The 25,674-nt window shown below is 35.8% G+C and overlaps 1 protein-coding gene across 2 annotated transcripts; it reads left to right on the forward strand.

Moving 5' to 3' along the window:
• The first annotated feature begins 739 nt into the window (after positions 1 to 739).
• LOC149842326 (uncharacterized) lies at positions 740 to 3,622 on the forward strand. Of its 2 annotated transcripts, XM_090001386.1 has the most exons (7): positions 740 to 778; positions 885 to 1,074; positions 1,216 to 1,433; positions 1,588 to 1,864; positions 2,054 to 2,139; positions 2,258 to 2,349; positions 2,875 to 3,622. In XM_090001386.1, exons 2-7 carry the CDS (start codon positions 976 to 978, stop codon positions 3,132 to 3,134), a joined length of 1,032 nt encoding a protein of 343 aa, XP_089857512.1. In that variant the 5' UTR covers positions 740 to 778; positions 885 to 975; the 3' UTR covers positions 3,135 to 3,622. The 2 variants fall into 2 exon arrangements, with proteins under 2 accessions (XP_089857512.1, XP_089857511.1); XM_090001385.1 differs by having other exon boundaries at positions 740 to 1,074.
• The last annotated feature ends 22,052 nt before the right edge of the window (positions 3,623 to 25,674 follow it).

The raw sequence follows: 25,674 nt of genomic DNA on the forward strand, positions 1-25,674 counted from the left end.
GGGTGCTGAGATGAGATGAAGGCGACAGATCACATTCCACCAATGTAGTGTATCATCTGGCTCTATTCAAAGATAGAAAACTTTTTCATCTCTTTTTCTTTACCTCATACTCCTCCTCCTTAGATGATGAAGCAACCCCAAGGCTAGGCATTTGGCCGGGACTATTGAACAAAGGTGTGTCCATAGCTTTTAGAGGTGGGCCAGTTATGGTGGGGTGATAAGGGCCCCACCCAGTGTTTTTCTCACTTCCTTTTTTTTTTTTTTTTTCAATTTGATTTTTTCATGTCACACCAACAAGCAAAAAAAAAAAAAATTTCTTAAAAAAAAGTTCTGTTATATCAAAACTTTTTATAAAACTAACTTTTTTTGTGTGATTTTTAGTGCTTCCAAACATGTTTTGAAGAGTTCGAAAAAGAAAAGGTGTAAAAATAATTTAAACTCGCAGAGGCGCACATCCCTTATCAGGACACGCTGTGAATCGAGCCGGACGATCTGCCCCACTGTTTCCGTTGCGTCAAAAACAGGAAATCAACCGTTCAAGGCTGATGTGCCAGATTGATTAAAACTAATTGTAATAAAAAAGGAGTAATAGTAGCAGTGTGAGAGAATAAAGGGTCGGAGGGGAGGGTAAAAACGTCTCTTGCTCATTGCTTTCTTTTCTTCCTCTCCTGGTTTCGTGTACGTAGAGATCGTATATGAATAAATGAATTGTGCCCCTTGATAGCAGCGGTCTGTTTCCGGTTGTTACCCCTTAAAAAAAAACCAGACCTTAGAGCTGGTATGTTTTTCTCTTCTCTCCGGCAAATCAATCCTTTCTGTATCAATTTCTTACAACTAAAACTCTGATAGTTGCTGCTCATCTATCCGACTGCGTCTGATTTAAGAATTATTATTCAACCTTCTTCCGAGCAAGTCACGAATAGAAGAGAAAGCAGTTTTCTCATCATCGTGCTTTCGTGTTTGGTCTTGTTACAAATGGGGAGCTTGAGAAGGAAGGCTTCTGCCGCTCATTCCAATCTCGGCTGCTTCCTCGATTGCATCACGCCCGTCGTCCCCTCTCAGTTCCTTCCCAAGGTGAATCCTCGCTTCTTCTTCTTCTTCTTCATTTTCTACACCGAAAAAAAGAAATTTGTTTTTTTTTTTTAATCTTGTGGAATTGAATTTGTGGGTTTTATTTATTTTTTCTTTTTTCATTCTGTGATGTTGGGAAATCAGACGTGCATTCGAGATCTTAACAGTCTGTGGCATCCTCTGGACAAAGAAACAGTAGAGTACTTCACATTGGGGGACTTGTGGGATTGCTACGACGAATGGAGCGCCTATGGTGCTGGAACCCCCATCTTCTTGAATAGTGGCGAGACCGTTCTTCAGTATTACGTCCCTTACCTCTCTGCCATCCAAATTTACACCAGCAAATCCTCCACAACACTCAGGTTCGGACTCAGAATTTGCTTACTTTTTTATTCATTATGTGAAGCCTATCCCCCCTGGATTGGGTCTTTTGGGGTATGATTGTTGTCTCATCTTTTGAATGAGAGGGATTGTTTTTTTTTTTTCCTTGTTTCTTATGTGTTGCTGGGATTTCAGAAATTTGAGGGAGGAGAACGATCTCGGCGAGTTGGAGACTCGGGATTCATACAGCGATTGCTGGAGCGACGACAGCGAGAGCGAGAAGATGTCGAGGTGCTTCAGCAATTCGAGCACTGGACGAGGCGGCGCTTGGGATGCGGCCTCAGAGGATTCGAGCTTCGGCCAGGAGGGAGGTGTGTTGTGGCCCGTGCACCTGAGGGATCGGCTCGGCTGCCTCTACTTTCAGTACTTCGAGAGGTCTGCCCCCTATGGCAGAATCCCCCTCATGGACAAGGTTCGCCAAAACAGAGTGAATATAGAAACTACAAAAGAAAAAAGAAAAGAAAAATTGCTTTTTCCTTTTTCCTTTGTTATGATCTCCCCGTTTGATTCTCCTGGAAAGTTTGCTTTCATTGTATGACATATATTCAAGTGATGGGTGAATTGTTGGTTGATTTATGGATTGGTGTCTGTCGGATTACAGATAAATGAATTGGCAAGAGTTTTCCCGGGATTGATGTCTCTGAAAAGCGTGGAACTTTCCCCTGCAAGTTGGATGGCTGTTGCCTGGTACAACCTTCTTCTTCTTTGTTGTCTTCATGTGGGTTCAATGGAATACTGGGGAAATTGGGGTTTCTGAAAGGAAACAGGGAGTTGCAACTGTAATTGTCTGGGTTGTGAATTTCAGGTATCCCATTTACCACATACCAACAGGCAGGACGGTGAAGGACCTATCCGCGTGCTTCCTCACTTATCACACTCTGTCATCATCTTTTCAAGGTATGATTTTTAGAAAGAAATCTCTTTCTATTAACCCTAATCATTACGATAAAAGATTTGTAGTTTTGATAGCCTCCAATTCTTTAGTGCATATATCTCAATTTTCAAACAGCACCTTCCATTCCCAAAAGTATCTCTATTGAGAAAGAGGGCCGAAACCCATTATATGTTAAAAGTTATCATTACCAATCTACTGTTCTGGAATCATTGGAAGGTTCAATTTATGGGATCCCCATATGTTCAAACTTGGTTTTTGATTTGTGCTAGTTGCCACTTCAAGATCTACACATGGTGAGATTGCAGCTGGTTGCTTGTGAATTATTAGTTGACAGGGTCATATATTTACAGCAGCCACCAGCAGCAGTTGGTTTTTAAAGATTGTGATTGCAAGATGAAACAAGATACTCTTCTTTCTTCTTGGTACTGACCTAAAAGGCCCTTAGATTGGTGTCTGTGTTAAACATCATCAGTTGGTATCCATGTGTTCATTCTTTTTCTTAATATTTACAACTTTGGGCTTAGCAGATAATGGATCCTTGGATGAGGAGAAGGAAGCATGCACGGAGGATTTGATGGGAGGAAGGAAATGCGAAGGTGGCGTGAACAGGCTTGCGCTTCCACCGTTTGGTCTAGCCACCTACAAGATGCAGGGAAGCCTATGGTTGCACCCAGAGGGCAGAGATCAGGAGAGGCTCGTGTCTCTCTTGTGTGCTGCTGATTCATGGCTAAAGCAGCTCAGGGCTCAGCACCATGATTTCAATTACTTCAACTCCCGCTCGATGTGAGTTCTTGCAGAGAAGACACTTGTTCTTGTTCTTCCATGACACTGACTCGCGTTCTAGCTATAGCTCATCTCCATCTCTATGACAATGACGAGTGAGAAGCAAAAGCGGGAGCGCAGATGGAGATGAGAAAAGAAAAAGGGAGCAAAAGGTGAGAACGATGAGAAGAGACCGGTTTGTGTATAGTTGGTCATCTTGTTCGTTTTGTGTGCCACTAGTAGAGACAGGAAAAGAGAGTGGATAGCACCGGAAATGTGAAGTGAACAATGACATGAGTGTGGTCTGAGTGTCCGTTTCGGATGATCTTCCGACTACCACAGAAAAGAAAGAAAAAAGAGTGATAGATTGGCGTGGTCTTTTTTTTTTTTGTCAAAATTTCATTTAGGGGCCAACCTTTTGCCGCTAGCTTGAAAAATGCAATTGGGTCTTCAAACCATTTTTTGGGATTTTGTTGATGCAAGTTATTTTGATCAAATGGGACTCCATGGATGCGAGAAGATTGACATTTAAAACACCGGACTTGTGTGCAGGATTTTTTGGTGATTAAAAAAAAATAAACGGGTGACGAAGCACACAATTTTGTGATATAAAAAAATCATATTTTTACCAAAAAAAAGTACGATCGACCATGTTGAATCCACAGGTCAGATTTGATTTAAGAGGGGTATGAAGATAGGAAATGGCATAGAGGATGAGTGGAACGGAACTGAAATGCATGATATTCAAGTTATTGAATTTGGTTATATGGCCGCCAAAGGCTTTGTTAATTATTCCTTAATGACTCAAGTCAACCCATAAATCAAATTATGGTAATAACCTCGATAAATCTTTTTTTTTTTTTGAGGAAAATAACTTCCATCTTCAAATGTTCAAAATATTTACCGTTTACTTTCTTATGAGGGCTAATGAGTGTTTTTCAATTTCAAAGAATAATACAGGACAACAAAAATCCTGTTCTTGGAACAATGGATGTTAGCCCGAGGTCCCTGTTTGACAGTTTCTAGGAAACCTATGGATCATATTAAGAAATCAGAAAAGTGAGGTTTAGTGGCAAAAGGTTGGCTTTTGAAAATTTCCATTTTCCTTTTGCCAGTGGAGAGAGAGAGAGAGAGAGAGAGGCCTTAAAAGGTAGTGGCTAGAAAGTTAGGTGGGTTATGGGGGGTGATTCCCTGCGTGGGGTAGGTGTCCATGTATTTCTATGGAGTATGGAATGGCGGAATCTATCTAAATATTGAGACAGTCACACCCTTGAGCGACCCTTCCCAAATCCATGATCTAGATTCTGCGATTCTCTGGAAAACTGGACATGAGGTTCCAAATCGTCCAGCCTTCTTTCTTTCCTTTGCGTTGATGTTGACCTCATTTGTTTTGATGCTCTTTGGCCCCACGGGAGGGATGAGGCAGGATCAGGTGCCATCACATGGCACACTTTGAGTGTGCCTCTGCACCTAGTTACAGTTTGTCAGTTGTGGGGCCCAAAGGCTGATGGAGGGCAGCCAGGTTCCTAGACACGCTCAAAGGGTGCCATGTGATGGCACCTGCTCCTGGCTCAAGAGAGAGGGAGAGAGCTTTGTTTCTTTTTTTATTTCCATATGCTTTGAGAGCCTCTTTGTTTTTCCTTTTCGGTTTTCTTTCAAGTTTTTCAAAGCAATTTTTATATGTGGTTGAATGCAATTGTTCTCGTACCCTCGAATTTGTTACGTCACAAATATCATGTTGATTTGGTTACGCTGTTTTCTCTCCCTCACACACAGAGAGAGAGAAAGCCCAAAAGTTTTGTTTTTGATATTTACACAGACAAACCACCGAAAGTTGATTCCATCTTTTATGATTTGCATCTTGCCAAAAGCAAGCTTGATTTGTTTTTTATTTTTATGCTTTGATATCATTTTAAATATGTTAAAAAATCAATGGTTGATATTATACTAAAATTTGATGATAAAATATTTATTTTTTCTATCAAATCAATTCAAAACAAAGCTTAATGCTTAATAAATAAACAATGATAAATACATCTAATCTAGCATAAAACACTTTAAAGTATAATTTTTGAAAGGTCCTAATGTGACCTAACAAAAAAGGGGCAGCACAATATATATATATATATATATATAATGGGTATGTGCTAAATGAAATATGCTAAATGAGTTTTCAGGTTTTTTCATTTCATTTTTAAATTCTAGCTGTATAGATGTGATCTATGTACTTGATTTTACAGGGATAAACTCTTGAAGTGTTCGATTCTGACACATGGGTGGGTTTTTATAATGTTTGAAAATTTAACTGTCCAAAATCTTTGTAAAATTTTGAGGCTTCAAATATCATTTTTTCATTGAAAACTCATGATCCAGGTGTGGATTCCTCGTAAATCGACCATGCCCAATTCATTTATAGGGTTAGAAGCAGAAAAACCCATTAAGCACATTTCATTTAACACGTACCCATTACTCATATATATATATATATATATATATATATATATATATATATATATATATATATATATATATATATAAAGTATGGTGGTTATGTACTGTGATACCATATGGTGGTTTACGCTCTTGTTTGCATATATATAGTCACCAAAACGTAAATCTAATTGTACGGATGTTTAACATGATTTACTTAGTATATTAGAAAGTTTTATCATGTTTAATACACCCCTAACATTTCATTTTTGAGACAGTGGATATCAACACCACTGTTTATGAAATTAAGGGTGATTTAAAAGAGGTATAAAAGTCAACTTTAACACATAAAAATAATAAGTAAAATATGTTAAACATGATCCAACGATTAGATTTTGCTTTTGCAACTTAGATCTATTTAAATCAAGTATAATGCCTCAAGATTTTTAACTTGACGGCATTTTTTTTTTCTTTTACATCATCGACGAAAACTTCTTTTACTTTTAGTTAAAACCTTAGGTGGGTTACAGATCATACAATCAATAACAATATGACTGAATTTAAGGATAACATTTCTCATTTAAAATAATTCAATCCCAATAAATAGTCATACAAATTTAATAATATTTTTAAAAACAAATAACAATATGTATCTCAAAAATTCAGTTCTTGAAAAAGAAAAATGACTGGCGCTTTGACGCTGCCTCAACTTCTCACAATTGTTCTAGTAGACTATTTATTACCTAACATTTTGTAGAGGGTTAGATATTTATAAGCCTCCAGTAGGAATACAATGATCAAGCACACAAGCATAGAAACATATATACATGCAACATTCTTTTCATACATACACAATAAATAAATAATTATTAGTGCATAAATATGCAATCAAATAATTATAACACAATAGTTTAAAATCATATGCACCAACCTCACTTATGCATAATCATTTAATTTATGCATGACTTAGCAAGGCAAGCAAAGGATCTACCTTAGGCATAGGTAGCTTACAATTCTTTTATTTACATTTTCTTTCTTAGATAAAGCATGTGATGCTTCATTACATGTAGAATAGACTTTCATTTCTCTTTCATAATACTTTGTAGGTACAACACAAATAATATTCAGATTAGAGACACGACCCAGGGGTACATTCAATCAATCATTGTCTTATTATCCTGACATTGCACATCTTCTCTCTTCCTGGGCGAGAGATGATCCTATCAAGAGATATTTCAACACCCTCAACCTGATATATCAAAATTTTATTCAACTGAATCATTTCACTACCACTCTGCGATATTAGTGGTAACCAACCCCTCTCTTCGTGTCTCGGGAAACAACCCTCTGTGCTTAACAAAACTCCAAGGAACCTAGTGTGTTACTTACTCTCTCATTGTAAGTCACAAGAGAATTAACATACACTTCAATTATTATTTAATTAATTCTCTTAACATACATGTTTAAACAATAATTTATCATTTTCAAAATTAATAGCCTTCATAGGACACAAGCACGTACGATTTTAGGTTTAGAACCATGTGTTTGCGTACTCTAGATGCCAGCTTACCTTTTTTGCATGACCCACCTACTAGGCTACCCTTAGGAGGTGACTGCACACGATTGGTACCATACTCACAACTTACTTTTCATAAAATATTTGTGGGTGCAAGTGTGTGATGCTTGTTTATTTTCTGCTTTCTAGTTATTTTTCTTTTACCTGCTTTGTGGTTTGTTATGGTTTGGCCGAACTACACGTTAGATAGGTAGAAAACCAGTGTCTTAGGATGGTTGCTGCATCGATCTACCCTCAGGTGCATGCAAGGACGACACTCACTTAATCTCGAGCTTGCAGAGATAGTCAAGGACCTAGAATCCTTTATTAGGAAAGCCCATTGATTCGATCCTATAAAAGAGGATCAACAGTTGACCCATCCTTTGAGGGAGTATTTCATTCCAAATGAATATACTCTCGCCTCCTGCATCGCTAGACCCGTTGTACAAGCAAACCAATTGGAGATAAAGGTCAACATTATACAAATACTATCATCTTTCTATGGCCTGAGCAATGAAGACCCCTACCGTTATCTCGACGAGTTCCTCAAGATCTGCTCTATGGTACGAATCTATAATTTTGGGAATGACACATTGAGGTTGAGGTTATTCCCGTTCTTTCTTAAGGATAAAATCAAGCACTGACTAAAGGCCCTAGATATTGTGCAGATTACCATGTGTGAACACATACAACGTGAGTTTCTCAAGAAATATTTCCTAATTGGTAAGACCAATTAGTATCGAAAAGTCATCGCCAGCTTCTCTCAGATTGAGAGAGAACAGTTTCATAAGACTTGGGAGATGATGAAAGATCTTCTTCGCAAGTGCCCCCATTACCAGGTGCCTCATTGGCAACTGGTGCAGTACTTTTACGATGGCTTGATCGAGAAAGACAGGCAAATGGTTGATTCTTCGTGTGGAAGCACATTCATTTTCAAAAGCAAGGATAAGGCATGGGTCATATTCGATATATTGAGCAAAAATGCCATGCATCATGCCCTATCCTTGCGACTTGATAGAACCACACCTCTTCTTAGTGGTCCTAAGAAGAGATGGATTTTCGAAGTTGGGTCCGAACATGAGTTGCAAATCAAAGTGGGCTAGTTGACCAGGAAAGTTAATAAATTACTGGCCAACCCAGCTTCGCTAAATCCAGTAAGAAAAGTGTGTGAGCTATGTGCTAGCCCTGCACATTTGGTTTCTGAGTGTCCGACAACACCACTCTATCCTAAATTTGTTCAGGAGCAAGTGAATGATACCCAAGGTTTCGCCCGACCAGTGCACAATCCTTATGCATCCCGCCTATAACCCAGGATGGCAAAATCATCTCAACTTTGCATGGAGAAATCCACAAGAGTCACCTCATCTGCCTCCTCAGATACAACACAGATAGGGTAACCTCCTACAAGGTTACCCGTGACCCACATTCCCTCATGCCCCTCCCCAGCTTAGTTTGCCTTCTCCCCAAGAGCCCATATCAAACCCATCTTTTAAGGAGAAGTTGCTCGAGGCCTTTTCTGATATTAAGGCCAACCTCAGTTTTCACACACAGTCGATAGCAAAGCTAGAGACCCATATGTGACAGTTGGCTAAGGCCTTAAGCAGACAAAGCAAGTGAAGCTTTCCTAGTCAGTCTGTTGTCAATCTGAGGGGTAAAGAACCCATGTACCATGGCCTACACCTCATAGAGTCTTACCATGAGCAAGCCAACTCTGTTATCACCCTTCAGAGTGGGAAGGAAGTTCACCTTACTCAGGAGAAGACTAAAGAGCCCAATGACAGACTTAGTGACCGGTCGATCTTTCTTATTAGGCTCAAGGAGAACAGGCAAGGCCCATGGCTTGTGCTTTCTTCGTATATCCCTAGAATCTCTTTTCCTCAGGCCTTGGCCAAATCACACGATTTTGGCAAGCAGGAGGCACACATACACGAGATGCTTGACATATTCAAGCATATTCCCATAAACCTCTCCTGCTTGACTTTATCCAACAAGTGCCCGCTTATACAAAGTTTCTCAAAGAACTTTGCACGCAGAAAAAAAATTGAGGTTGTTACCCAAGACGATCTTCTTGACTGAGCAGGTGAGCTCTGTGTTTCGGCACCAAGCTCCACCCAAGCTCAAGGATCCTGAGGCGCCAATCATCTTTTGTGTTATAGGGAACATGACTATTGAGTGTGCATTGCTCAATCTAGGGGCAAGCGTGAACATATTGCCGAGTTTCCTTTATGACACCTTTGGGATTGAGAATTTAAAACCCATGACTATTGTCTTGCAGTTGGCTGACAGGTCTACCAAGCGTCTGTGAGGAATCTTGGAAGACATGTTAGTCAAGGTCGAGGACGTCTATTTTCCTGTTGATTTTCTTGTTCTGGACATAGAGAGCACTAACGTCGCTTGCCAGATCCCCATCATTCTGGTGAAACCATTCTTGGTCACTGCTCATGCTCATATCGATTGTCATACTGAGGAGATGAATGTTTTTTTTGGCAATAAGCATTTGCGCTTACATATCTTTGATCCTGCTAACAAAGTGACAGGACATGACGACTACTTTCAGGTGACAGACATCACAAGGAAGCATTTCGATCTAAAGTTGGATGCATATAGATGCTCGATTTATGGCTCTCCATCCTTTGAGAATAGCCTCCACGTGGAGACTAATCTCGTTCTTCGTGCTAGTCTAGAGAGTCATCTTAGGGTACATAGGGGTAGAGTTGAAGGAAATGTTGTAGGCAAGGTCCTAGGTGACACCATTTTCCTTAGACCTTCCGATTAAGCATGACTTCACGTCTATTGATCTCATGAACGATGAAGGGTCACCAGAGATCCGTCTAGCTGAGGACATAAAACTTAGTGCTTTATGGAAGGCAACCCATATTTGTGATGCACTATTAGTATTTTTTTTGCTTTTAGGAAGTATTCTTCTTTCATGAGTTAGATACCAGATTATGTATGCATTATATTTTTTATATATTATTAGGAGTTATATAACAGGTAGACAGGTGGACCTATACAGAGCCATTCACATGTCGTATCAGGTAAGGTTTCACAGTGTGGATCAGGTGACTTCTACTATCCAATTTATTTTTGTTCTCATATGCATTCACTCAGTTTCATGCAAGCATGATGGAGTGTCACTGAGGACAATGTCATTCAAGCATGGGAGAGGGTGTAGTTTGCATACCAAAATTTTTTCTGTATTTGTACTTGCACTTTTGATGACAACTCATAAAAATTGAGCTTTTAAAGAATGAGTTTGATCTTATATGAATGCTTTGCAAATTCTAATATTTTTAAAGAATTTTTAAGCCCCATGAAAAAAAATATGATGCTAATCTAGAAAAACTTGGTTGTTTATTTGAATTTCAAAAAAATGATTATAGATGCATGTTAGAGTTTATTTTGAATCACACGTACGAATATGCATAGTTTATTTTTGAAAAACTAAGCAAATGAACAAAATTTAGTGCAGATTTTTTTATTGTGTCTTGCATGTTTAGTCAAAGTAATAGATAATCGATTCTCTTTATTATTCTATTGATTTAGTTAGATGGATTGCCTAGCTTAATTTTAATTAATTAATTTTGAGAAACCGTGCAATATATAGGGTGTTAAGATTAATTTAGTTTTTTTTTGTTGTTTTGTCTTTTCATTAATTTTTTACTAGTTAGTTTCTTGAATTAGTTAAGTAGTTGGTTTGTTATTAAATTACCATTAGTTAGTCTCTTGATAGTCATTGAATTAGTTAGTTAGTTTTGCTATTTCGTCGCTTTGCAATATAGTTTGTTATTAGTTAGTTCATAGTTAAATATATTTAGTAGTCTCATGATAGTTAATTCACATTTTTGTGATTTTTCTCAAAATTAACCTGTGATTTTCTCATAGTTTTCTTTCTTTTTTTTGTGTTTCGTCTTTTGTGCTTTGCAGAAAAGTGTTTAAACGTGCGGTGAGCCCTCGAAAGTACCCCCAAAGAACCCTCTATGGTCCCCTCAAAAGGCCTTTCAAGCCCTTAGAAAGCCCTTCTGGGAGCCCTCAGACATAAGGATTATTAAAGGAGAAGTAGAAAGATCACAACAACTGCAAATCAAGGGACAAAGCTCAAGCACTAAAGACTTTTCTCATATTTTTAGATTAAGATTTTATTTATTTATTTATTTGGGTCTGTAATAAAATCATTTAATTATTTATTTAAGCCCTCTACAGAGGGGAGTAATCTCATTTAGTCAATTAATTAATTCTTTTAGTTTTTAAGGCAATAAAGAATAGTTTAGCTTTTCTATAAAATACAAAATATTTTCTCGTTCCCTGAGATCGACCCAGACTTCACCACTAGTGTGAACCGGTTTTTATTATTTGATGCACGATTTGCACAAACATTTTTAATGAAAATATATTTTTAAAATGCTTTATTGAAAAAGTTGCATCAAGCACTAATGAGCTCATGTTCTATGTGATACAATGTGAACAAGGCTTGAATCCTCAAATCCTGTAAAATTAATTGTATGCAGAAAGAAGGCTGACTTTGAATGCTGATTTGATAAAAGTTAAGCATCTATATTCATGCCTGGCAAGTTGGTTTTACTATTAGAAGTTTGAAAGGTAAAAAGCTAGTGATGGGATTGTTAGTTATCAGGGAATGGGTGGCTTCAAAGGATATCATGAGTCTCTCCCACAAATATCAAGGTCATTGTTGACTCGTTGAGAAGTGATATTGTGATGGCTATAAATCAACTCTCTGAGGGTGATGAATTCAAATCTTGATTTGTTTTCAAATAGCTGATACATTGTATAAATTTGACAAGATAAGATATATATGTATTCATCAATAAGGATTGTAATCATATATCACACATTAGCTTGTACAGTTTTTTTTTTATGATTCTTCTAATGTTTTCTCTATGACTACAATTTAGCTTGTATAGTTGTCACCAGTGAATTGTCCTTCCAAACTCTATCTTCTTGTATAGTTGTCATTCAAGAAGATAGAGTTTTGAAGGACAATCCATTGGTTTCCTAGTTTAAAAGCTCTATAATATTATGATAATTGTATCATCATGTAATTAGTAGGGGTTTGTGTAACCACAACTTGTCAATAAAAAAAAATACTCAAATGTTACTTTTAAATTTCATCACTCATACACGAACTTAAATTTCCAATATGTATATATAGTGGTGGGGGTCTTCATATCTTTCTTTCTATGGGCTTTAAAAAAAAGCACTAAGTTCTCTAATAATTAGATTAATGATCTACTAAGCATGTGTGATACTCTATAACCTCAACATGTAATGTTTTCACATTCCACTAACTACATACATGAATGTAGAGTGCCTGCTATATGAATATCACAATTTTTATAATCATTACATTGATTCCACATATACCAATACTTGACTAAACAATCTTCATGCATAACTTATACAACAATTATATCTTTAATTATTTTTCTCATGCCTATGCTACCATATAATGTCTTGTAGACACCAAGATTGTTCTTCAAATCTTTACATTTGACATTTTTATTAAAAAATTAAAAGTACCTAATTACAAGACAACTTTAATACTTGACTTTGATTAATAATTGGAAATAACTTCATAAATCTAGGAGGTCTCTCTTAAATATGTTTTGGGGACCTCTTCATTCCAAGATGCATTTTAGATGGCAAAAGGTGTTTATTTTGCCTTCTTAGAGAACCTCTTGGTAGTCAATTTTGTTTGTTTGTTTGTACCTTTTAGCCACTCTTCTTGCTTTAAGCTTCTCCAACTCACCTTTTTCATTCTTTGTGGTGATTAAAACTCATTTTTTATATCAATGCCCTGTAATTTTTTGGAAAAAATGTCAACTCTTATATGTTCTCAATAGCTTTGATTTCTTCATTAATTGTCTTCTTTCATTTTTTATCTTGAATGATTTCTTTAGAATTTAAAGTTTACAATTAACAAATAAATAAATCAAACATATGCTATTTGTTATTATTTTTAATTTGAGAATAAATATCACTCAAGCTTTTTATTTTTAGTGATCTTTGACCATCATAAATGTGATTTGGAAGCATTTTTAAAACTTGTTGAGATGAAGGTAATGGATATGTAGTTTTATTTACTTGTCTTTTGTCTTCTTTTTCAAGTTCAACTACAATATTAACTTTTTATTATTTTCTTAATTTCATGAAGAACTTCATTAAATCCAATATCTTTAAGATTATATGCTTTTGAGCTTTTGTAGTAATTAATAATTTTTTTGTCATTTAAGTTTATTTGCTCTTGATCTGAAATGTGAGTGTACTCAACAACCAAAATCTCACAAATAACTAACACTTTGTTTATAACTACTCAATGCTTCTTGCGAGGTCATAGAATGAATCCTTTTATTTGGACATGTAATGCACATGAAACCGCTTTGTTCCAAAATCCATTGGCATATTTCTACTAATATTTTTTTTCATGTCATGAATTATTCAATTTTTTTCTTTCAGATATTTTATTTTGTTTAGGTGCATAGGATGTAATGAATTGATGAGAAAAATACCATGCACTTTGTAAAAATTCTCAAATCTATTAAATAATATTAACCTCCCCTATTCAATTTCAATTTTTTCATAAAACATTTACTTTGTTTTTTAATTGAAGTTTTAAATTATTTATTTATTTATTTTTAACTTTTAACTTTTTCTTATGAAATAAAGTCAAATCTTTCAAGTAAATCATTGATGAGGTGAAAAAATGCTTATGTTTTTTAAAAAATACTAGACTAAGTTGACCATATATATTCATTGATTCATCTCAAGTTGTCTCATTACTCATGTGAAAATATCACTTAGAAAACTTTCATGATGGTACTTCTGAAAAATACATTCCATACAAAATTTTTTGGGATGATAAATTAGGGGCAAGCATTTCACCATGCTTAATTTATGTAATATAGCTTTAGATCATTAAAATTAAGAAGTTAGAACCTTAAATACTATAATCAAGGTTTCTCATCCTTATAAAAATTCAAGCATTTTACCACATCAATAAATGTGCCAAGTAGAAATATTCTAGTTTTTTATACAAATTTAGCAACCAAATTCATATTTTTTATCTTTGATAGTGAAAACCAAATCATTTTATTGGACATTGCACCCATTTTCCAATCCTTAGCTGAAGCTCAAAATATTGACATAAAAAAGTATCAGAGATGAAGTCATGCTTATCATTTAAAAAAAAAATTATATTTTCCTTTCACCAAAAGTCAGGAGCTATCATCAATAGTTACCTTCATGTTAATTGATTCATTAAGCTCTTTGATAGCTTCATACTAATAGGATAAGGATTGCAAGGGTCCAAGCATAGAATAATAATATTGGGTTATAGATTCATGTAATTCATCATTGATGACTTCTCATTACAATTCATCACATTCACTTAACTCCAACCCTTACTATATATTAGATCTGAATTTCACAATATCGGATCCAACGTTACATTTATCTATAACCCAATACTATGATTCCATGACTTGGCCCTTGCAAACCTTATCATATTAATGTAAAATTGTCACTTTATAAGCATCTCCACCTTTGCACATATTATTATTAGCCCAACTATTAATACCAAGAATTGCATTCATTGTTGTCTTCATGCCGATAAGAAACTTGAAGCCAGCCCATCAACCTTTTATTTGTAAAACTTACTAATTATTATATTTTTATTAAAAAAATTAAATTATAATTCAATACTAATATGATTAGATTTTTTATAGTTGAAGCATTGAACATTAGAATGATCATACCTTTGTTAAAGTGATGACTTGTTCTACTACAATAACTTCTAGTTCACACTTTTTTTTGCCAACCATATTATTAGTGTTGTCAAAGTCACATCCACCTCTATTTTGATTGACATCGCTTCCTTGTTCTCTTCCTTTAAATTTTACATTTTATTTCTTTTAAGACATCATACTTTGCAAGGCTTTTTCCAACAATGCATTAGTTTTCTTTACAAATCATTGTTGTGAGCTCGAAATGAGCCCATGAGTTAATCTATAATAAAAAATTTTAAACCTTTAGACTTCTATATAGTCACAATAATGAAATCGAATTTTATGTTCAAATATCTTATAATCTTTTCCATAGTCAAGATATATCTTAGATTCTTACATTTTTTTTAAATGATTAAAAACTATCATAACTCTTAAAAAATAGTTTAATATTTACACAATTTCCTTCATTCATGGTGATTCAAACTCAGCTCTTAAAGTCTGAAAAGCATTTTTTGTTTTTTCAGCTACTTTATAATAGCTTTTTAATCATTTCTCATGTTTGCTTTGAATTGAATGTTGGTTCAATCATCATAAAAACAAAATCATCTACACCTTGGTTGATGAGGAAGAAATCCCTTTTGTCTTTGTTTTCTATTTGCTTTGAGCCTTTTTATCATTTTTGAATGTGTAGCTTCCACTTAAGCACTTGTTAGTTTGTTATATCTATGATCAACCACCTTTCAACACTCTTGAGAGTTTAACAAAGCCTTCGTTTCGATGCATTTTTAAGAGGCCAGGAACTTGAGCTTGAAGCATATTGTTGGATGCTATTGTGGTTCTAAGGACACTTTTGATGGAAAGTAAGGCTTTAATTGTCACACAAAAGAAAAAATAATTCATATTGATATTCATCAGTTATATGCAACTTTTCGTTTCCAATGGGTATATATAGTAGTGGAGGCCCTCTCTACATGCTTCCAATGCACTTCTAATGTCTTTTTGCCTTCTTTCTATGATCTTCAATACTAAGAATGATTTTTTTTAAGATGCATGAACATGAGGACACATGAAATGGGTTTGACTAGCAAGTTCAAAATGTTTCTTATAAAATAGGGTACAAGGAACATTCTTGATCAATAAATCAAAATTTGATGCTTTAATAAATTTTTTTTTTTGAAAATATTGGAATGTATAAAAAATTATTACAGCATCAAAATAATGATCACACATGTCAATGCCCATGTCAAGCATGTTCGCTTGTGTCACTAGAGATATGCCCATAAAGGCACTTCTATGACAAGATAAAGGTATTCTTTACCTCTATCACTAGCTTGTCTGGAAGATTAAAGCAAATTCCAAATTTTCGATTCCTTGTTGCATAATGTTTGACAATAGATGTTTATTGAAGAAACCACATATTAGTGCCACTGCATTATAATTATATTGATTTTTTTTATCAAAATAATCCAAATATTGTAATCATGCTTTATTAATGGCAAGGTTCTTGTTTTTCAGGTCAATGGTTCAAAACATTTTATTAATGAGGGTTTTATATCAAATAAATTCAATATGGCTAAGGCATTCCAGCAGCAATAAAGAAATGATTGAACAATCAATCAAAGCTAAAAAAGCTCAAATAACCATGCTTCTTATAGCCAAAAAAGATAATCAGCATCAACAATTGATTGAGCAGTGTTTCAACCAGGTTAATGCTTGTAATTCAATTCAAGCTTTTTTCCCAAACCCCCTTCATTAGGCCCAATAAAAGAAAGAAAAGAGAGCGTGTATGCTAGGGATGTAAATAGGTCAAATTAGGTTCGGGTCCAGGCATTACTGGATCTAATTTAATCAGATTTAGCATAATCTAACTTGGATTTAGATTCAGAGCCAGATATAGATTTGCTATAACTGAATCCAAGTTTGACATTTCAAAATGTCATCTGACTCTAAATTCGAATAAAGTGAGTTATCTTTTGGCAAATTCTTCTCTCTCTCTCTTAACTTTTAGGCTGATCAATTTTTACTAGGACAAGAAATTAGGCCCTAAATTGGCAGCTAATGCCTTGGGTATGTTGGATGGCTTGTCGGTTGGACGAAATGAATAAAAAAGATAGAACATAACATTGGTTTTGTTTGTTCCGTAACAATTGTTCTAAGTCCAACGTTTGTTTGGACCGTACTCAGATGCTATGTTCCAAATGTCCGTTGTTTAATGACGATGTGCAGACAACTTGGACAGTCATGGATAATGGGCCGAATTACTTAATTTTGGATCGTATGACCTGATCCATCCACCATTTTACATGTTTTAACAAGATGGGACAATTTTTGCCTGCAACATGCTTTTGAATCACAAAGAAATGTGGAATTTGATTGTTGTGCTTAACGGATCAAGCACGCCTTTAGAGAGTGAAATAGGACACAAGACTTCAGTTTGCAACATCCTTTTGATTCACAAGTGAGCCAACTTCAAGTACTGAAATTTCAGCTTAATTTGACTTAGCCAACAAAACTGGATGCAGCCAAATTGAATCTAGAAGGCTTAAACCCGTTGACCAAACAAGTCAGACAAACTCGATGAACATCCCTCGTGAATGATGTTTGTTGTTGACTTGACCAACTTTACCAACGGGGCCTTAGCTTGTCTGGTAGGAGCAGCTAGTGCACGCTATCTTGTGTTAGGATGTTGCTGGTTCAAAACCCAATGGTATATATAGTTGTTTAACTGGTAGGGGTTTGCCTAACCCCAGCCTGCCTTTAAAATAAAACTTAACTTTAGGTTGACTTAGCCACATGAGGAGAATAGGTCAACATTCAAGTTGGCCCGAATCTGTTCAAAAAATGCCGTCTTAAGCACAACCAGAATGAGCTACATCTTTAGCTTGCAAGAAAAACTCAATGTTTATGTTAAATTCAATTATAGGCATTCAGTCATTAAGTCTAGATTTTTCTGTTCTTTTTTCAGTTTAGGATGTGTCTTCTTCTCTGGGTAGTTCTTAAACCCTGTCATAAATATTATTACATGCTGAGATTTGCAAGAAACCCTATGATACAACATTATAATCAAATAGTACACCAAGAAAGACATACATATACAAGGGTAATATGCTCAAAGGATCAAAAAAATTGTCACTGTTCCATTCAAGTGAAACCACTTCTTTTACAATTACCAACTTGGTAAATGGTTCCATTACATGTTCACATTATACATGATCAGTGAATCCATTCTTTACGAACAATGAACTCACATGACCATTGCTTGAAATTTTAAATTTACACAATCTTACAAATTAAGAAATTAAAAAATGTAAAGCTTATAAGGTTCAGTTGCAGGCAAAGCACTTGGAGCACATGTTGACAAGTTCTCCCCCATTGTTTGTTCTTTAAGAAATGCCTCCAACTATAAATTAGAAAATTATATAAGCTGAAAAAGGGACACACAGTAAACTTGATATTAAAAAATACAATTTTCTTGGAAGTGAGCATTGCTATGTTTTGAATCTTCTTCTGTTCTCTTTGGTACTTTGGAGACATCTTATTGAGAGTTGAAAAAGAAAAAAAGTTTGTATGTTCCTTTCTTCACAATTGATTTTTTTCTCATTGCAAGATGTTTTGGAAGGTCAGCACTTTATATCCATATGTATGTATAAAGATGACAATAGATTTCCTCGCAAACTCATATAAAAGCTGCTTGTTAAATTTTCAAAATTTGCATCGAATTCTTTCATTCAATACTAAATAATTATTTTGTTTCTGATATGCTCATTTAGCAGTTGGACATTGCCGTGGTGTATGTTGTTTGCTGATGATATTGTTTTGATTGATGAGTCTAGAGCTGGGGTAAATGCTAAGTTAGAATTATGGAGACAAACATTGGAAGCAAGAGGTTTTAAGTTGAGTAAGAGTAAAACAGAATATATGGAATGTCGGTTTAGTAAGCAACGAAGTAGTGATGGAAGTGTAGTGAAGCTTGGTGAGCAAGAAATACCGGTGGATGACTGTTTCAAATATTTGGGATCTATCGTTCAAAAGTATGGAGAAATTGATGGAGATGTAAATCATAGGATAAAGATTGGGTGGATGAAATGAAAAGTGCAACTGAAGTGTTGTGCGATCGTAAAATGCCATTGCGGTTGAAGGAAAAGTTTTATAGAACAACAATTAGGCCCGCTTTACTATATAGTACGAAATGTTGGGCTGCCAAGAGACATCATATTCAAAAAATGAGTGTAGCTGAGATGCGTATGCTTAGATGGATGTGTGAAAATACAATAAAAAATAAGATTCGAAACGAAGAGATACGTAAGAAGGTATGCGTTGCATCCATTGAAAATAAGATGAGAGAGAATCATTTACGGTGGTTTGGTCATATTCGGCGAAGGCCTAATGATGCTCTAGTTAGAAGGATGGAGAAATGAAAAAATATATTAGTTAAAAGAGGTCGGGGTAGGCCTAAGAAGACTTGGATGAAGATGATAGGAAAGGATATGAATGCTTTGAACCTCACTGAGGACATGGCATTGGATATAAATGATTGAAGGAGAAGGATTCATGTCATGGTTGCCAGTTGAGGAAGCGGGAGCGGGAAGCGAGGCACTTTCAAAATTTTAGAAAGCGGGAAGCGTGAGACCACTTAGGAGCGATTCAGAAATCGACCTAGGAAGCAAACCGGAAGCGACTTAGGAAGCGAGGGGGAAGCAAAAAAGATAAAAATAAAAAATAAAAAATAAAACATACAAAAAAATTAAAATAATGGGGAAGCGCGGGGGAAGCGTGATGGAAAGTGTGCTTCCCATAAAAGGGAAGCGTGCTTCCCATGTAAAAGTGGTGCTTCCCCGCACGCTTCGAAAGCGCGACGTTTCACGCTTTCGAAGTGCGCTTCCCCTTTTACTTAGGCGCTTCTGGTAACTCTGATTCATGTGGAAGACCCAAAATGATTTTTTTTTTGGTTCATATCGTCGACCCCAATTGTTTTGGGATGAAGGCATAGTTGTTGTTGTTGTAGCAGTTGGTCATTGGGCATTACCGCAACAGCTACAATATCAACACATAAATCTAGAGTTCAGGAAAAAGTTTGGGCTTTTTATTCTTTTTTCTATTGCCTCTTTCTAGTCACTGAAGCATAATATTAAGCTTTCTGAAAGATTTTTCTCTAGAAATATTTTCTAATAAGATAGCAAAGCCATCAGCTTCAGCCTTAAATTCCACAAGTCAATCTACAATGTATTGATTCCTCTAGTCAAACAACATTTTCTTGGGTATTTTGTAGATTTCTTTTTATTTTTTCATAAAAAATTTGGTGTTTTCATATTTAGAGATGTTTTCAGTTTGGTGAATTATCAAGCATGTTGAATGATGTAGAAGCCTTTTGAAAATGTTAAAGATGTCCAAGAAAATGGTGAAGCACTCAAACTTCTTGCTACAGCATTGGACTGCTTCACTCACATGAGAAAAATAGTTTGGTTTTTTCTTTAATAGGTGATTGGAGATCAATTGAGTGATCAACTTGCCAAGATCCTGCATGGAGAAGAAAACACCATTGATCATCATAAACTTCCATCAACACAAGTACATATCTCAAAACATAATCGAAGAACAACAATCAGGTACTTCAGTCTTACTAAATTTGGCAAAATTAGTGTTAGCCCAAGTATCATTCTCACCGCATTACCAAGAAGGGAATCAAGATGGCGTTGGTCAATATTTTCCTTTGCATCAAATAGTGACTTAGCAACGTGTCTTATAATCGAATTAACAGAATCTGAGTCTGCACATTTTTTTTTTTTAAAAAATCACATTATCCTATCAAGTGTATAAAGACAATTTGGGGGGAGACCACTTCACTACAGCTAGACAGTGAATACCTTGAACATGAGATGGGTTCTTCTCATCCTGGCTTCTACACTTATCACTTGAAGATGATAAATCCAATCTTCTACAAGGAACCTTGAACTCCTCAGACCCATTCACATTAACACGACTCCTTCCACCAGAATGTGGAACCATCGGGGAGTGCCCACTCCCAGTATACTTCCACGACCCATTCCTCCCACACTTTATCCATTCATGGTATGACTTAAGAGCCAGGATGCAATCCACGATCTTCCCAGAGGATCTAAATGGCTTCTAATGTCCCTAACGAAACATTACCCGCATCAGAAGCACATGCATATGCATGGAAATGTAGATGAGAAAAAAATTGTATACCCTTTCGAGAACAGATGCCTCAAAAGCGGGTAATTTCATTGCCTCTATAGCTTGTATAAAGTTCCTCACATTCTCAAAGTACTGATAAGCAGGCAATGGCGATTTCTCATATTCTGATGGAATCAAAGCCAAATGACTCTCCACAACCTAACATTTTTTTCACAAATAGCACACCCAGAAAATGACCCAAAAAGTCAATTAATATTACAAAACAAAATCGTATCAAAACTCAAAGTGTAAAAGCCAATCCCAACAACCAACTAATTTGACGAACAACCTGAATAAGAACAAGGTGAATCAAGTATCACCACACTGAAATTAGTATTAAAGGAACCCCAGAAATGAACATTTTGGCACATATTGTGTGAAATAGAATACAAAAAACCATAAACCTATAAAGAAAACTATTGAAAATTAAAAAATCTCTAAATCAAGAAACCTCAGGAACAGCTCCTGGATTGATCTTGCTGGCGGCATTGCAGAGGACCAAGCCATTCCTGAGGCAGGAGAGGAACTCCTCCTCAGACGGCTGCGGTGAGAGCTTCAGCGACCCACCGAGGATGCTCCTGAGCCATGCCGTAGCCTGGAACCTCCACGTAGTTGAAAGAAGATGGCAAGAATCAGAAACCAAGAAAATCATAACCCTAATTCCTCCATCCCCATCACATCGATCACAAAGAATAAAAAAGAATGAGCATAGAGAGACAGAGAGAGGTTGAAGCTACCAGCTTCCTCAGCCTTCCTTGAAGCCAAATGGGAGTTGCTCAGTGTTTCTAGGGTTTGCCTGATGCAGGGATCCTCCATTGCGAGCTCCCTGCAAAACTCTAGAGAGAGAGAGAGAGAGAGAAAGATTCGCCCGTCCTATTATTTTTGTAACTGGTGTATGTGGAACAAAAAAGACACTAGATACTGGATGCGACCGACGGCGTTTCGCGTGTCCACCACGTCCGCCGCATCCCACGTTTGTTAAAAATTGTGAGCTTTTTTGTGATTTTTGTTTCGTGGGTTGCGCAGAACGTGCCGTCAAACATACCCTTAAAGGAACCCACTGCAAAAGACAACATAAAAAAAAATTGAGTCACAAAAGAGTCAATAAATGATATTACATGTTTAATATAGCATTAATTTTATAAAAATAAGTTAAAAACCCAACATATAGATGTTTTTCTTTGGAAACAAGTTTGTAATGAACTATGAGTTTTAAAACCAAAATTATGTTATATTTTTTTTTGTTGTCGCTAATAAACAAATAAGGATTTGCCTAACCCAACAAAAAAAAGGGTTTTGGATAGGTAATTTTACAAAAAGGCTGCAACCTTTAAGCTATATATATATATATATATATATATATATATATATATATATATATATTTTTTTTTTACCAAAAAAAACTGAGGTTAGGCAGACCCCTACCAGTTATACGTACTAAGGCCATATTGGAAGAGCTGAAAGAGTGCCAAGAAGGGGCTAACAAGGGCACATTGAAGACTTTGTGAAGGAAATTCATCAATGAGATGAGCTTAAACTGCTTTAGGAGAGAAAGAATCCATATTGAAGCAAAAATCAATATGTAGATGGATCAAGGAAGGTGATAGGAATGCTATCTACTACCATTTCTTGGTCAAAGGAAATGTCTAAAGGCACAAGATCACGGTGCTAGGAAGAGAAGATGAGACCCAAATTCACTCTGAGGAGGAGATCAAAGCTGAAGCAATGTCTTTCTTCTCAAACCTATTCTGCAAAGAAAATGCTTTAAGGCACCTACTCCAAGGAGAGGATCTTCCTGGAGTGTTCGAAGACAAAAACAAATCCCTGAGTGAGGAGGTGAGGGATAAGGAAGATAAAAGAGCACTCTTCGATCTAGATATGGATATTACCTTGGGCCCGGATGGATTCTTGAGGTCTTTCTTTTCATACCTATTGGCATATTGTGGGGCAAGATTTATGTATAGTAGTAAAAGACTTTTTCAAGAAAGGAAGAATGCTACACAAAATTAACTACATCTACATGGTGTTGGACATTTGGGTTTGGGTCCAACCCATAGTGTGACCCGGTTTGACACTATGAGAGAGTTAGTGGGGTTGTTAGTGGGCACTTAATGGGAGTTAGTAGGGTGGAGGTTACGTGAATGTGAGTTACTCACATTCTGTAACCACCCCCTATCTTCCATTATAAAGGGAGGGCTTGACAGTATGATGAGAATAGTCAGAAACGATAGCCTCTAGCCTATTGCCCATAATTATCATTGGGTTCAGGGTCCTACTCACCATCAACTTCAAGGTCTGGGCTCATCGTGGGTGTCGATAGGTTGAGGAGAATGCCAAGCACCCATACGTCGCAGCGTCTACCGGTACGTGCTTATTTTGTATTCCAGTTTCAATTTATGTGAATATGCCAACATTGGGCTATGGGCCCACTAACCCACTCATAGTTTGCACATTGGTTGGTCTCCGATTGATATCGAAAGTACATCCATCATGAAAAGGCACCACCCATGGGTGTCAAACTTGTGACTTCTTGTCAACCAATTTAACATTCACAAGTCACTCCTACCAAATGAGCGAAAGCCCCTGTGAAGCCTACCAGTTTGGGCCATTTCATACCAGTTCAAGGTGTTTTTAGATCGGTTTCAACTTGAGGACCCTGAGTTTTACCCATATGAGTATGTTTTTGTCTTTTTTTTTATGTTTATAAGTGTTTATTATTAAAGAAGCATGACTTATGCATGTCTAATACATGTGTTTTATATAATTTAAGTTATGCATAATACTTTTAAACATGATTATAACTAAATTCATGATATTTTTTAATGTATTATAAAAAAAATTAGTTTATATATATATATATATATATATATATGCTAAAGCATGAACTTATATTTTTGCAATATAATTTATATTTTGTTATAAATATACATGCATTAATATGTGTGCATGGGCATGCTCCATAATACGAATACGATTTTGGTAAAAGATCTTGATTGACTGACTCATGCAATCACTAAAGTGATTTGAGTTGCATTGATTGAGAATTTTTTAGACCGTATTAAGATTCGATATTATAATTGTGTGTGACTTTATGAAACAACGATTCTACCTAGAGGTAGATCGTTGTGTTTCAAATTCATACAAGGTGTAATAGCAGATGTATATTTCAGCCCATAAAACATGTTCGTACCTAAATGTACAGTACTGAATTGTCTTTAGTTACATGATCTGCTAGTTTCACCAACTGAAGTCAATTCCTTGTGAATTGAGGAGACAGAGTAACTATGAGTATTGTCGTTTCCACCAAAGTGGAATGATAATGACTCAATTATGCTCATCTTAAAAAAGATGAATAATAAAGGGTCTCATATTTACCTTTTCAATATAAATCTCGTATAGAGCGATCAATCTTACTCATATGGAGAATAAAATAGCTGCTCTCAAGGCTATCTATGAGAAGTGAGAGCGCTAAAAAGGATGTCTATGAGAAGTGGGACTATTCGAATATTCTTAGCTTGTTGATTTCATAATTGTGAGTGGCTCAGAATATTTGAGTTATTATCTCTCACTACAGGACAATGAAGGAATTTTTAAAATTTATTGAGACAGAAATTATTTATTTATAAGAGATTTTATCTCAGGTCATATGAATTAGAAGTTTTGTTATGAATCTTGGGATTGTAGATTCTATTGAGAGACCACTAAAGATATTTTGTGATAATGAAGCAGTCATGTCCTTAAATAACAACAAGAGTTCAACCTCGTGTCGACACATGGAGTTAAAATACTTTGTTGTTAAAGAAAGGACTGAGAATCATCTGGTATGTAGTACAAAAGAAATGACTACGAATCCCCTTACTAAAGGGCTAGCATCGAGATTATATTCCTAACATATAAAAGGGATGGGTTTTTTTTATTCCTTCTGATGTATGACAATACAGTATGTGATCACATTTGTGAAAATAAATTGATTCTCTATGGCTTTGTGTATTGTTGATTTTGTATAAAAGATCTTTTATTTAGTTAGCGAGAATAGCAGAATAACAATATTAAATGACCAATAGAATAGGTTAGAGGTCAACCTATTCATAAAGATAATTTTAGCATGCTAAAGCACTGAAAATGAGTTTTATCGTACTACATGAAAATATGATAGTTCATAAAGAGATGATCATCTCCACAACTCATATGATTCATTCTTATGATGCAGGATAACATGTGAACCCATATAAAGAATTAAGTCGAGATAATAGTATAAACCTCAATTTAGTACATTTTTAGTGTCAATGGGTCAAGTGGAAGAATGTTGGATATTTGGGTTTGGGTCCAACCCATAGTGTGACCTGGTTTGACACTATGAGAGGGTTAGTGGGGTTGTTAGTGAGCACTTAATGGGAGTTAGTGGGGTGGAGGTTACGTGAATGTGAACTGCTCACATTTTGTAACCACCCCCTATCTTTCATTATAGTTGGAGGGCTTGATTATACTATGAAAACAATCAGAAACGATAGCCTCTAGCCTATTACCAGTAATTGTTATTAGGTTCAGGGTCCTGCTCACCATCAACTTCAAGGTCTGAGCTCATCGTAGGCGTCGATAGGTTGAGGAGAACGCCGAGCACCCGCACGTCTCATCGACCATGG

The sequence above is a fragment of the Nuphar pumila genome, chromosome 3, assembly GCF_984573655.1.
Source record: "Nuphar pumila chromosome 3, dmNupPumi1.hap1.1, whole genome shotgun sequence".
Classification (NCBI taxonomy): domain Eukaryota; kingdom Viridiplantae; phylum Streptophyta; class Magnoliopsida; order Nymphaeales; family Nymphaeaceae; genus Nuphar; species Nuphar pumila.